We start from the raw sequence: 14,773 nt of genomic DNA on the forward strand, positions 1-14,773 counted from the left end.
TCATGTCTACTTGAGGTGAATCAATTGATAAAGAAATATGGGATGAATATTAGAGTATATTACACCCACACACAAAATTAATACAAAATCAAGATCATTACACTAAATAAATGTCCTTGTTAACATCTCATGTGAACAAGGAAAAAAATTTAGAATGTATAAAAATTGGCTCAACTTGTATAGTCCCAACAAGCCAATTCACATGTGACCTTAAAGTTGGTTTGATTAAATTTAAAACCCCGCCACAAAAAAAAAAAAAAAACAACAACAAAAAACTTCTACGGTATTTTGACACATCATTTTCTATTCATTGATATTTTGACACATCATTAGGTAATATAATATTTTAATCTACAGGTCCCACACAATTCTTATATATTTATTTTATAACAAATAGTACAAGAAAAACTGATATGTAGTACTCAATATTATCTCAACTTTTAACTTTCAGCTGATTTTGGATAGATCCTAGCTCAGCCTTGAGCCATACGCCTTCTGAGGTCTTGGGATCAAAATTAGAAGCCTAACTATGTATAGAATAGTAACCTTATAAGAATAGTGAACTAGAAGCAAAGGAAATTTTGATAATTAGTTCATTTCAAAATTTTTCACATGAGCTCCCTCTGTCTCTCACATTCTCAACTGTTACAAGTAATTTCCAAGTCAAACCCAAAAATAAAAATGGAAAAAAGGTAATAAAAAAAAAATCAACAAAAAAAAAAAAGTGGGGTATAGCAGAGGAAGCCTCATCTGCTCACGTCAAACCATGACAAAATATCTCCAGGATCAAATACTCATATACATGAAGTCTTTCCCTTTTTAGTTTCCATCTCTTATAATATATAATATATCACTCTCGAAATCAAAATTTGGAGGCTCCAACAGATGCTCCTTGAACTATTGTTTCAGAGCTCCTTTCTTTTTTTTGTTTTGTTTTTTTTTTTTTTGGTTCTTTTTCTTCCCTTTGAAGTTGCGGGAGGAGTAGAGGGGTGGGGAGGGAGACGAGACAAGACGACTTAGCATTGGCTAAGCATTCCTTCTCTAATGTCACCAACTGCAGCGAATTTCCCTGCCTTGAGCCACTATAAAAATTAGGTCAAACTTTGGTGGATGTAGTTTTAAGTTACTCCGTCCTCTAAGGTTAGTGAACACAAAAATTATGGTACTGGCTGGTCCAAATCCTTTACAAGACATGAAGAAGATGCGTCTCCACTGGAATAATTCTCACCATTTCCAGAAATTATTAGACCTTCATCAGGATTTTCGTCCTGCGTATTGGTTCGGGTTTTTCCTGGCCTGGTACGAACATTTACCCCCATTGGAAATGGAACCTATTAGAAATACAAGTAGACATGACTTCCGTGTGTTCAGGAAACAAACACCAAATATTCCACCCTTCAAAAGATTTCTATGTGATTCTATTTCGTACCTGATCGCCTGCATTGGGGCCATCAGTGTTGAAAAGGATTGGTCGACATCGCTTATCTTCATTCATTAAGCTTGAATTCTGGAAATGAGCGATGAGAGCAGCTTTTCCTTGTATGCGAGCATATGCAAGTGATGCCACCTTCTCACTATTGAATTTCTCCCATTTTTTCCCATTAAATGCCTGCAAGTATGTCACTCCTTTGTCAATAAAAACTTAGTATGACCTCAACCTCTTTCCTGCAAGCTAAAATAGTATACAAACCTCATAAAATGGAATGATTAGGCCAGGATCAGTCATGTTAATGAACGCATATCCCACGTTACATTTGTTCTGCAACATAAGGTGTAATGTGTATAAGCACCAAAATTGTGATGAAACAGAATGAAGGAAGATACTTTTGCGGCACTTCTAATCTCCCATAAGATTGAAGGGTGGCTTCTGAACACTAGCTTACCTTAAAGTCAATGGGCAGATAGATGAAGTCATAAGTTCCTCGATGGCGTTCATCAATTGCAGCCAAAAGCATCTTTGACGTATATCTGGCAATTGAAATCATGATGGATTATGAGCGTTCAGATTGAACAAGGGACCAAAAACTGATGTTAAAAACCATTAAAACATTGTGAATAACTCTTTCTTTTTGCATCAGAAGTAGGTTGATATTGCAGATATTACCATCAATTACGCAGTCCAACATCATTACATCCCTGCATTAATTAGCTACAATAACATACTCAGAATACTAGACGGTGTCAATGATTAAGGCAGAAATAACACACATTTTCCTTTTCTTTTATTAGCTTTTTTGTGGGGATGGGAGATAGGGTTAATATCACAGGAAATCATGTCTGAAAAAAGGTCTACGGACAGAAGGAAAAGACAGAATAAGGGACAAATTAGGTAGTGATGCGGCCACATTCTGAATAATCCTCATTCAGAAAAACAGTACCTTCATTATGTAACCAACCATACTCAGCATCCAATAACATTCCTTAAACAGAGAGAAGTTCTAATATGGTACGAATTATAGACTCCATGAAACAGAATTCTCTGTTTCATAAATAAGCAACTCTCGGGACTCGCATGAGTTGTGTATCCATGGCCTAGGTAAAACCATGTGGTATATCATCCTCAACATAAGATGAAAGGAGTTTAGTTCAAAGTGGTAATGTGTTCCTTCACTGAATGAAGAAAGCATAAACAAGACACCATCATCTCATGAAACTAGGAACTTCAGATGGAGGATTGAAGGAGCGGGGAAAAAATCAAGAGGTGGGAGGAACTCCAGATGGAGGTGTTCAGGGTTTGGAATGTACTGAAGTGCAATGCATTTAATTTGGTCAACTACAGCCAAGCAGAGATGGTTCCAAGAAGTTAGAAGAAACAATTATTTATCGTGTCCTTGAATAGATTTTGTTCTTTAGGTGTACAACTGTGTCCATGACTAAAGATCATTTATTAGAAGTAACTAGGTAGCGATCCCATCCCCTTGTGGCCCCATACAACTTAAACATGAGAAGAGACGAGTCTTCGAGGTTACAAGACAAACCCGAGCGTGAAGAAAAGATAACAAAAGTTTGGAGCATGAAACCGTAAGTTAACTTTAGTGGAGAAAACCATGCATGGTGTCAAATAAAGCTGAACAAACAACCACCTAATGAAGTAGAATTCAGTTAGCAACTATGACACATTTGCAAACATTTTCATTTCTCAATCAGATGAAAAAACAACAGTACCATCACTCGGGAGAAAACCAGCACAATCTTTTTGTATATGTTAATATCACAAATGAAAAGCAAAACTGTCTTATGACCTAAGAATGGAAATTAAGATCACAGGAAAACTCTTCTATGCAAAAGCAAAGCATGAACCGCAATAATCAATGCAGTGTACCAACCTTTATCATATCCTGAGCACTGACAACGATCTAATGGAAAGAGACCTTGATGATTATGAGAAAAGCTTTAAAGAATTTAAGAGAAGAGTACTAACTTGTTGGGAATGTTCTTTATCATAAGTGTAGTACGATTGTCTTCACCCCTCATTATGCGATCAATATCAAGTTCATATTGCTTCTTATCTGCTTGATTAGAGGCTGCTTCATTTCTTCGGCTTCTACCACGTTCATTTGAAGAGTCAAATGAATTCATCATTGGAAGAATTTGGCCCCGTCCAGGAAAAACCATGCACCGCTGATGATGAGATTGTAGTCCTACATTCCGTTGAGGGATAGGAAGCTCTACAGAATTTCCACCAACTTGTGGGAAGATATGAGAGAAAAAATCCATAGACTGTGGTGAATTGTTAGACAAATTCATATTCCCTATAGAACCTGAATGGAAACCAGAGGCTTTTGACAATTCCCCAGCATAAGCATGCTGTCTATCCCAAATAGAAGGATTAACAGCTGGTGCTGATCCAACGTGGTGATTATTCATGGGCATAACTGTGTGCATCAAATGAGATGCTGCTCTTGGAACTCCATGGACCTGGGACGGGGTATGGGCAGCAGAAATTCCATTCATATAAGATGGAGAATTTGGCCATACAACACCTGGAGCTGGAGGCTGGGGCCGGTAGGAGTTACCCCATGTATAATGAGGTCCAGGAATGGGGCATGTTCTATTACCACCAGATGCAAAAACTGCAAAAATAATGGCATCCAGCTAAATGACGGCATGAAAATGCTAAAAAAATCGACCTATCATCCTGATGGAAGTAAATTGGCAACCATTGGTATATACAGAAAATGAATAGTTTATTGTCAGTAACAATCAATTTCAACACAAAAAGGTTCTTCCTGCAATGGGGATTGGTACCAGTTAAACACCGTACACCAGCACAGATTTCAGGCAATTTGCTTTCTACTTTTTACAGGAAACATACTTTACAGCTTACAAGAAAAAAAATAAAGAAAGAAACAATAAGGTGACAACAATGCTGATATTATAACAGTACTAAAACCAGACCAAGCACAAAAGAAGAGATGAGGCATCCCCCCAAAACATACCAACTAAGGACCACAAAAAGCTCTCCAGTTTATTTCTATAAGAAAAGATTAATAGTTTATTAAGAATCTCCAATCAACTGCATAGTGAACCAAACAATTCAATTGAAGTAAATGAAGACCCTTAATCAAATAGCTGAGCATACTTTCAATATAATTATAGGACAAGTCGCGGAAGTGTTTAAACATACCATCTTCATTCAATTCAATTGATCGACCATTAAAGTTCACTCCACATAGCCTGCTATCAGCTCTTTCGGGTGGTCGTAGACTGATGTTTCCTGCAATCGTATTTAGAGAATTGCAGTGAACATTGCTGTTCAAACCATCAGGGTGTTCTGGAAGTGAATGAGGATGAACAGCTGGAGATGCCCGGATACCCAGCTTCAGTTGTGAAGGTGAATGACCAGAGTCAATGAAGCCAGATTGGTTGCCAGTTGATTCAGATCTCACTACAGAAGGTAAGCTACTAGGAACGCTAGAAGATATCCCATGATGCAACACAGTCTCCAGAGATGGAGCTCGTAACACAGAATGTACTCCAAGAACAGATCCATTACTCAGGCTGCTAGACTTGATAGTCCCACCAGGAACTAAGCCTGCAATATTTTTCTTTTGTGAGACAAACAAAATACTCAGAATTCACAATTAACGAGCGTGGTTTTGCTATAATACCAGAGAAGCCAGCACTACAGTTAATGGGAGGGCTACCCTGTTGCAAATAGAGACCAATATCTTCCCGCTCCAACTGCGGATGTAATTGTTGTACCAAACTGCAGCACAAAGATAAATAAATAAATTTGTTAGCATCTGTTAACAACTCGCTTCTTCTAATTTAAATCGGTTGGGGATCGGAAAAAAATTATTTCCAAAGAGGCTGTGATGTAAGAAGAATAGGGTTAATTGGGTCATTGGGTAAAAAGGGAATTAACCTAGACGGGTTTGAAACTAAAGCATGAACAAGCATCAAAAGGGCATATTTGTAAGAACCTGCGTCTCACACCACCAGGACGACTTGGCTCAAGCTTTATCTGCTTGCCTGCTATATCACTCAGGTTTAATGCACAAAGAGCAGCCTCTGCTGCTCGGATATCATAAAATTCAATGAATTTATGATGACTTCTGTGGGGGGCTTCACGGATCTGTAATTTTGAAGAACAATGTCAGATTTCTCAGAGCATATAATGGAATGCATGGTAAAAATTGAATCCCAGCCTCACCTCCTTGATTTCTCCATAGACACCAAATATTTGACGAAGTTCTTCATTTGAAACAGAAGACTCAAGGTTAAAAACAACAAGTGTTCCTTGGTTGATATCTTTTTCAGAAGGGTTGTCCTGGAAAAAGTAGTATAGAGAAAGATGTGAGCAAGGAAGAAGTCGTGAAAGAATTTAAGGCAGTTAGCCTGGTATGGTTAGTAATGACAATAAGAATAAATCTCCACGAAATGCAAATACTTCACAGGCAGCTACTTAGAATGGAAAAGCAAATAAGATAATAGATCTAACTAGTTAATGCATAATTCATCTGTCTTAAAATCAGCCATTTGATTCCCCGCCACCACTAGTGAGCTGAACTCATAAGGTTAAGATTACACTGAACAGAAACCAACCTTCGGTATGGAATAATGTATGTCAAGCTTCCTTCGTCTCAACGGTTTATTCTGGAGTGCTTTCATTGCATTACGGGCGGCTCTAATATCATAATAGGATATCATAACAAACCCTCGATGTTTGCATGCTGTATAAAGAGTGCGAATGTCTCCATATTGCTGCAGATTATGGAACAAGAGTGTATATATATTAATTAGCATGGAATGCTACTTCAAAAAGCACGAAGGAAACAATATTGAAAGTCAAGAAAAATGTGCACCTCAAAAAGGACCTTCAATTCAGAATCTTCAACATTGCTATTTATGTTTCTCACAAACAGTGTCCTGGAAGGATGCTCGCCTAAAGGATGCTCTCCAGCCATAGCACCATTATGCATCCCCGGCAAATTGTTAAAAAGTCCTCCAGGAGATTCAGAATTCTTTTGTCCCACAGATAACCCATCGTCACCCAAATCCATCCCTCCAACATTGCTAAAGAAATCCAAGTCTTCAGCATCATCCTCACCAGTTGTTTCAACCAAACAATCAAGCCCATCAGTTACTCCAGCAAGTAAGTCATCATCGTCAGGAAGGAGGTTTCCAATGGTCTGGGCCTCCAGTTCTTCAAGTGACTCAAAAACTTCCTCCTCCTCAAAGTGAGATGCAACAGTATCAACAGAATGGCCATATAGTGCATTGCTCGGAGAAAAGCGCACTGCCCAAATAAACACAAATACATATAGTAAAATGATAGACTTGCAAGGATAAAACTGACGAGGTTGAGCAAGCCAAGAATATAGCTCATTTAGAACTTATTTGAAAGTTCATTTAGATTTCAATTCATTAGCCAGCATCCTCATCAGGTATAAATATGTGAAAAAGCAATCAAGATACTTACACTTCCTAGTAAATATATCTGATAAAGAACTGGAGAAGAGACTACTCTCATACTGAGAATTCATCATATTGACATCATTACTTCGAGAAAAATAATTGGATGTTCTTTCAGCTCCAACAGCATGTCTATTCAGGATAAGACTTGCATTCTGGTCTCTCACAGGAAACGAATCATGATTTTCCAGTGAGTTTTCTGTCAGGCACTCACCTATTGAAAATTTTTCCACAGATGATGAAGCGCCTGATATGTTACTGGCTGTTCATAAACATTGAAAAAAAATGGTCTTGTCAGTTAGAGGAAAGTCCTCACCACACTACAACAAGCATAATTAACAATACAATAGAACCAACTCAAGATAGCTCCACTCCCCAGAATATTGCAAAAAAAAAATGCATACATAAATAGGCTGAATTATATAAAATCCATGTCGCTTATTTTAATTTTGCACTTAATGTTTTAGAAGTTTAAATTTCACCTCCAATCCAATCCTTAAATTTTGCTTTTAGAAAATCCCCTTTGTTAGCAATTCCCATCAAAATGCATAGAGGAAATAATAGATTGGAGGTAGAATTGAAGCTAATAAAATATATAGAACAAAGTTGAAACCAACTACATAGGTTAGGGACAGAATTGAGACCAACTAAACTATGCAAAATTGATGACTTTCTTTTCATTTTTATCCATTGGGTATGTAGGCACATGTGGGTTGGTGACTGGGCACAGGGGATAGAGTACTATAGACTTTCAGGCAGGTAATGTTGTTCCAGCAATAACCAATGTGGGTGGGCATAGTAATTGAAGAAGAGACGAACTGTAAACTGAAAGTCTTTACAAAATTTGTGGGGTCAAATCACAATGACCATCTATCTAGGAGGTCATTAAATCCTCTGCAAGATTCCTCATGTCAAACATAATAGGGGTCAAAAGTGTTATTTTGTGAGATTAGCCATGGTGCAAAAGTTGGGTTGAACATCCATTGTTATCAAAGAAACGAAGTGTTGTTATGGCATATAAAACAACATATAAGAAAAACAATTTTTTTAAAGAAAAAAACAAACAAACAAGTTATTTGACATGTCTTGAAATTCATGGGTTGTACATCATCCAAAAAAAAAAAATGATGAATTCTGTCTCTGTTTTGCAGTGGGATAATCACAGACAAGTGTCTTCAAACATTGCACTTTTTATGCATTATGTCATGTTGATGCTCCTAATTATGAGAATTACCATCCATTGTAATTGGATTCCATATCATTGTAATTTCCAAATGCCTCTTTAGAACCCCTAGACATGCTACATTTCTCATAATATAGAACAGGAAATGTGTGGTGGTCAATCGATTGATGACAAATTATATTCTGTCACTTGAAAGGTCAAGTATACAAGATAAAAACACAAGAAACTAAAAGTAACCAAAACAGAAAATAGGGTAAATGCACTGACCACGGTGATTTGGCACACTAGCTGACTTCCAAACTCCAACCTGCCCCTGGAACGCAGGGAAAAAAGAAATAAGAAATTGGAAGAAAACAGAAATGATGGAGGAGGGCACTGAAAAAACAGATCCTCGAAAATGCAGTCTTTATGAACTGCAAGAACAAGCAATCTCTTATGCTAGAAAAAATATGAAACACGAAAGCCAAGAGTCTGACTATACCTCATCTGAATGATGTAAATCGTCGGAGAAGAAGGAAGATGAAGACAAACCCTTCAAGTCCAATACTTCGGACGGCATGATGGAACCGAAAAAGAACAAATCCCGAAATATAGAAAGATAACTCAAAGAAGCTCCATAAAAAAAAAAAAGGACGCCAAAAATTACAAGCCTACTCCTTAAGAAGGCAATTCAAAAGCTTTCCTCGAGTCTACAAAAATCTGCAGGTAGAGCAAAACTTTTCAGGAGTGGACAAAAATAAATAAATTAGAAAACGAAGAATCATTGAATAAACTGACTTAAACACCACAATTCATATGTACCGCATGGTCAAACAGGAAAGAAAAAGAACAACAACAGCAAAAAAAAACCAGTTGCTCCTTTGAGATCTCGAGAGTAATGCAACAAATTAAACAAAACGAATCATAAACATTAACATAGAGATCACCTGCCAAAAATTAAGTTTCATAAACACAAAACTAGAAATGGAAGGAAAGAAAAAGGTTGCTCCTCCAGCAGTATTTGTTAACAACAAAATCCAAACAAGAAACCGCGAGATCGCAAGAATTAGAAGAAAAACCAAAGCACAAGAAGTAAATTCAACAAGATTAAAACCTCGAATTGAGCTAGAAACACCACAGTTTACCTCGAAAAACGAGAAAATTGAGAAGAAAAAAAAAACAAAAGATACGGCAGTAGAAACAACAAAAAGAAATGGAAATTTCTGAAGGAAGAGAGGGAGAAAGCAGAAGAAAGATCGGAGCGGCAATTTAGAGAAAGGGAAGGAGAAAAGGAAGAATTTAAACAAGAAAGAGGAAGACAGAGAGGAGAAAAAGAATAGATTACGGCATAAGGCATGGGAGGTTGAAGAAGGAATCATCTAGGCATCTGTGCCGTGCAAGATCCTCCAAAGGGTTTGATGCTCAATTTTCCTGCATTGCACGTTAGCCCCAAAACCTCCATCCCCTTCATGTTTTTTCTTCTTTTTTTTGGGGGGGGTTTGTTTATTTTATTATAATTTCAAACCTCCATTGTAGAAGCCTTAGGTTTCTGTAATCAATATCTTCCTCCAGAGCTCGGGTGAAGCGCAGGAGGAGAGTTTTTAGGTTTCAGGGAAGAAATTAAAGAGAAATTCTCCGGCGAGATTCGTAGCCCTCGCCTGAGAAAAGGAAGAGATGGAGGAAGAAACAAAGAAGAAGAAGAGGAAGAAGAAAGAGAAATGAAATTGAGATTTTGTGTAGACGGAGAAAAAATAGATTGGACGGTGGTGTTGAATGTTTTTGTGTTAGAAGAAGAAGAGAATTGCCTACAAACACGAGAGAGATAGATCGGGGGAAAAGAGAGAGAGTGAGAAGTGGTTAGGACTTGCCGTCAAAAAGGTGTTTTTAACGCCGTCAAATTTCTTTTTTTTTTTAATTTTTTTAATTTTTTTAATTTTTTGTGCGGTTCGTAGTAAAAGCAAGTCCTCCCTTCTCTCTTCTATTCTGTTGTGTTTGCGTTGTTTTGTGATGTCTTTCGTAATTAACCTTTAACTCTCTTTTTCTCTCTCTCCTCCACGCTGGATACACCCCCTGCCCTTGCTTAACCTTAAACAACTTTTCTTTCTTTCTTTCTTTTTTCACCCTTTTTCCTATTTTGTTTTCTCCCCTCGCCTCTTCTAAATTTCATTCTTAACTTTCATGTTTATGAATGCAAACAACGTGTCTCCAATGATATACTCATTCAATCACAAAACAAATGTCCTCCACTTACAACTAAATCATCAGTTCGAGCTAATTACTCTTGTCATTTGACCACCTCGACATATATTGTAAATATAGTATCGGTTTATAAATCCTTAAATGTATCATAGTCAGAAAGTCATATGAATCGTTACTCTCCAACACTCGTACAAATATGTAATTAACAGATATTCTGACTCTATCAAACACTTGACTATGCTATAAGATGTGTGTGTCAAATATCTTGTAGGAGTCGGTTCTATAAGGACGCAATCATATAAGGATGTATCTAACTAAGTTTTATGGACATTCAAATTATTTAACAAACTCTCAAACTTTTATCTTATATTGTTGCATTCTCAAATTTTAAAGTTTAACTAAGATTCGATTGGTTACCATTTGCTATTTGGTTTTTTATTTTTAATTTTTTTTTCTCAACTTATTACAATGCTTATCATATTTATTGAGTAAAAGAGTTGAATTTTTGGCTAGTTCTAAAAACAATAAGTAGTTTTTTTTTATATATATATATATAATACTACTTTTTTTAGGCCACGTTTGATAATCATTTGGTTTTTTGTTTTTAATTTTGAAAATTAAGCTTATAGACACTATTTCCACCTCCAATTTGTTCTATTTGTTATATACTTTTTAGCAATGGTTTAAAAAACCAACCATTGTACTTAAGAAATATGCAAATCATGGTAAGAAATGAGGAAAAATTCAACTTAGTTTTAAAATTAAAAAACAAAAACAAAAAATAAGATGGTCACCAAACAGGGCTTTAGTTTTCAAATTTTGACTTGACTTTTGAAGATATTGGGAAAAAGTAGATAACAAAGTAATAAATTTAAAAGTAGGTGATATTTATAGACTTTATTTTTCAAAAATCAAATATTTATCAAATTAGACCTAATATATTAGATACAAAATTTTAGTTATATTTTAAAAAATCAAAATTGAAAGGTTAATAATCTATTAAACATTTTTTTTTAAAGTTGAATAAAGATATAAATAAAAAATGAGTTCCAAATTGATTGATGTAACTTTTAAAATAACTGCAACAATTGTGCTTGAATAAAAGTAAATTAGTATTTGATAAATTTAAATTTTAAATTAAAAAAACTAATTACGATATTTGGTAAATTAACATTAAATTAGTGTACTTTATTTTTATTTATATGAGTCAAAATAGCTTATTATTTCAATTATTATCGTATTGATATAATTTAAAATTTATTATAATATTTTTATTTAAAAATTTATATGATTTGAATTTCATTTAATTTTGTTGAATCTAGATTATTTAAAAAAAAAGTGATAAAAAATTGAATCAATCAAAATCTCAATATATATAGAGAATGATATTTTTATAATATATTTATTTAAATGGTTAAGAAGGGAAGAGATTTTCAGAAAAACTAAATTTAAGTAATTGTAACAAATTAATAAATAAGTTGTCAAACAGTACAACCAAATAAATTTCTCCTTAAATCACTTTTTATAATGGTAAATACGTCCCAAAGAGAGCTTAAATAGCTTTAGTAGTTTAACCCTAAGAAAAACAAATAAATAAAATGGAGATGAGGGGGTGAAGTTTGGTGTGGTTGGTTCAAGAAACCTGCTCTGCTGCTGCAAACCACATATACATAACATAACACAAAATACTGTGACTGATTGATTTCTTCTTTCTGCAAACAAAAAACAAAAAATGAAAAATAAAAAGAATCTCTACCTTTTTTGTACTTCCCAATTCCCCCATCCATTTTTATTCTCTCTACCATTATTTTCTATTTTTAATTTATTTTTTCAATTCCCTTCAATCCTTCATATTTCAAATCAACCAACCATTTTTTCCCTTTTTTTTTTTTTTTTGTTTACTTACCAATTACCAACCCCCTACTCTTTCATCTCTCAAACACATTATTTACTTTTTTCACTTTTACCTAAAATTAAACCGCTAATCACACTAACCATTCCTTGAGTATAGGACAGGTGACACATTGTCTGGATTGGAAGAAACATGCCTGTCCAGTTGAATAAGGAGAACATAAATAATTTTATATATTTATATATCTTTAAACATATAATTATATTACAAAGAATTAGCACTAATCACATGTGGGAGCAATCATTGAATTTCCAGACTTGAAGGGAATCAAACTCCTTTCATTTTTTTTTTCGACTTCATTTTATTTTCATGTGCTTTTTTTCTTTCTTTTTTTTTTTTTAAAAAAAAAAATTTTGTTTATTTAGTTGTAAATTAATTTACTGGATGGGATTGGAGAAGAAGGGGAGTTGTTTGAGGGCACCAATCAGATTCTCTTTCCCGCCTTATTATTATTTACTTATTTATTTATTTATTGTTGTGTAATTATTATCCTTATCCTTTCTATCATCTCTCTCTCTCTCTCTTTCTACTCCAAACTTGTCTTTTTGCCTTTCCCACTTCTCCCATTATTTCTTCATTATTTTTCCTTCCAATCATTTATTAACGTGTATTCAAGAAACTAAAAAACACAATAAAAATAGAAATAGAAATAAAAAATGTTAAAAAGAAATGGGCCGAATGGATCCTCGGCCCAATGGGCTTTTGAATAATGGGCCTTCACTCTTCACCCACTCGAATCGACAACGCGCCTAACCTTCATTTTCGGTCCCCACACCCCGACTGCCCATGTTGTTTCACGTGTTACGTTAAATCACTCCCATTAACGTTGTTCTTATTTTTTTGTCCCAATTAATTGGCTTTTCTTTTCTAAAATTTTCTCTCTTTTATTTACTAGGAAACTTGTTTCCTTGATTTGTCATCTAGTTTAATGTAAATTGTGTGTGTGTGTATATATATACATATACACTTTTATTAGGTAGACCTAAATTGCAACTCCAAAATAAATAAATGTAAAAATTTACGAAAATAATTCTTTTAAAAAAATACCCATCCCTTACTTTCCAAACTTGATTACTTACTTTCGTGTTATACACATGACGAGACATTACTCATTGCAAAGTTTCGTTCTTTCTGTTTAAGTTAAATTATATAAAAGAAAAACATATATATATAGGCTACCCTCCGACGGTCAAATTTGACAGCAACAAACAGACACAAACGACAGACATAAAAAATATGAGACCTGCAAAAAAAGAAACTTATTACAGGTTGAATCATGGATCTCACTCTCTTTAAGACTATCTCGTGGCTTTGTCTAAGTGTGCAAGCAGTTCTACAGAAGTGTCACGTTGTCTCCAAGGTTTAAAACAACCCAAAAAACTGTCTCGATCGAAAATGCATAGTATCCGACCGGAAAAACTCACACGCTTCAGATTAAAATGAAATGAATTGATATGATCTGAAAGAGCTGAAGGCTTTCGACGCAAAAATATCAAGGTAAAATAAAATTAATTATTTATTTTTTTATTTAAAAAAAAATAATCACACACAAGCCTCGCTCGGACGGTGCGCAAGCTATCGACCGTACTCACTCCCTCTAAAATATGGGTATCCCTTGAGACCCAAAGTTAAAGTCTAAGATGAGAGTATAAGAAGGAGACTCCTCTTTAAAAAAAATAATCAATGTGGGATTCTCAACCAAAAGTTTTTTCATTTTCTTTTAAAAACTTGATTTTCACTCAACAAATATATATTTTAAATGGAAAAATTGTTGAAAATATTTTCAAATATAATAAAAAAAAAAAAGAAAAATTAACGGAATGAGGCAACTTTTGCCATATTAAAAACAGACCTATTTCAAAAGTTGCAGTAATAAAACGGAAGTTTAGATCATCATACCCTCCAAATCCCAATTTATGCCTAAAATTTTAAAGGATTGGTATTCTAAACGTAATTTTAAAACGTTTATGAAATGCCAAAGATAAATTATATTGTAATTTTTGGAAGAATATAAAGATATGACACACTTCTAGCATACTTCTATTGAAATCATTACAACTAAAATAGATGGATGAAAATTTGATATATTTTTTTTAATTATCGACAAAACGAGGGATAGAGAAAATTGAACCTCTCACATTGATATTGGTGGTACAAAATTTATGCTTTAAGTGATCAAAGTTTGGATTAATTGAACCATGCGAAGTGATCAACAAATTATATGTATATATGTGTATATATATATTGGAAAATAAGCTTCATTAAAGCCAAAACTAACCACCACCACAAACCTCCCCTTTTTAACGCATGGAAATCCACTCTGATACATCATTACCCAGAAAATAAAAGAAACCTAAGGGAAAGAATGACACTAATCTTTACAAAAAAAAAAAAAAAAAAAAAAAAAAAAAAAAAAAAAAAAAAAAAAATCGAATACATCGCTTGATCAAGTCAGAGTGCAGCTAAATTGCAAGAACAATGACACTTCAAAAAGAAACTTCCAACCCCTAATCGATTGCATAATAGGTTTCAATTAAACTTCGAAGATCTTCCGCTATATCTTTCATCTCCAACATCTTAAT

At 34.5% G+C, this 14,773-nt stretch overlaps 1 protein-coding gene across 3 annotated transcripts; it reads right to left on the bottom strand.

Annotated features, from left to right (window-relative positions):
- Positions 1-559: 559 nt before the first annotated feature.
- Positions 560-9,810, bottom strand: LOC120068542 (protein MEI2-like 4). Of its 3 annotated transcripts, none has more exons than XM_039020359.1 (15): positions 9,426-9,810; positions 8,583-8,800; positions 8,369-8,414; positions 6,926-7,180; positions 6,309-6,742; positions 6,049-6,207; positions 5,657-5,773; positions 5,427-5,578; positions 5,148-5,209; positions 4,628-5,035; positions 3,422-4,073; positions 1,884-1,968; positions 1,691-1,759; positions 1,430-1,609; positions 560-1,331 (listed from the first exon to the last, which is right to left on the bottom strand). In XM_039020359.1, exons 2-15 carry the CDS (start codon positions 8,658-8,660, stop codon positions 1,158-1,160), a joined length of 2,871 nt encoding a protein of 956 aa, XP_038876287.1. In that variant the 5' UTR covers positions 8,661-8,800; positions 9,426-9,810; the 3' UTR covers positions 560-1,157. The 3 variants fall into 3 exon arrangements, with proteins under 3 accessions (XP_038876287.1, XP_038876285.1, XP_038876286.1); XM_039020357.1 differs by having other exon boundaries at positions 5,112-5,209; XM_039020358.1 differs by having other exon boundaries at positions 5,112-5,209; positions 9,226-9,810.
- Between the last annotated feature and the right edge of the window lie 4,963 nt (positions 9,811-14,773).

This window comes from Benincasa hispida, chromosome 12, assembly GCF_009727055.1.
Source record: "Benincasa hispida cultivar B227 chromosome 12, ASM972705v1, whole genome shotgun sequence".
Lineage (NCBI taxonomy): Eukaryota > Viridiplantae > Streptophyta > Magnoliopsida > Cucurbitales > Cucurbitaceae > Benincasa > Benincasa hispida.

Coding starts and splice junctions, on each gene's coding strand:
- LOC120068542 (XM_039020357.1), bottom strand. CDS start 8,660: ATGCCGTCCGAAGTATTGGACTTGAAGGGTTTGTCTTCATCTTCCTTC. Junction 6,743..6,925: donor AGATATATTTACTAGGAAGT/GTAAGTATCTTG, acceptor TTATTTGGGCAG/TGCGCTTTTCTCCGAGCAAT. Junction 1,969..3,421: donor ATAAAGAACATTCCCAACAA/GTTAGTACTCTT, acceptor TTCAATTGCCAG/ATATACGTCAAAGATGCTTT.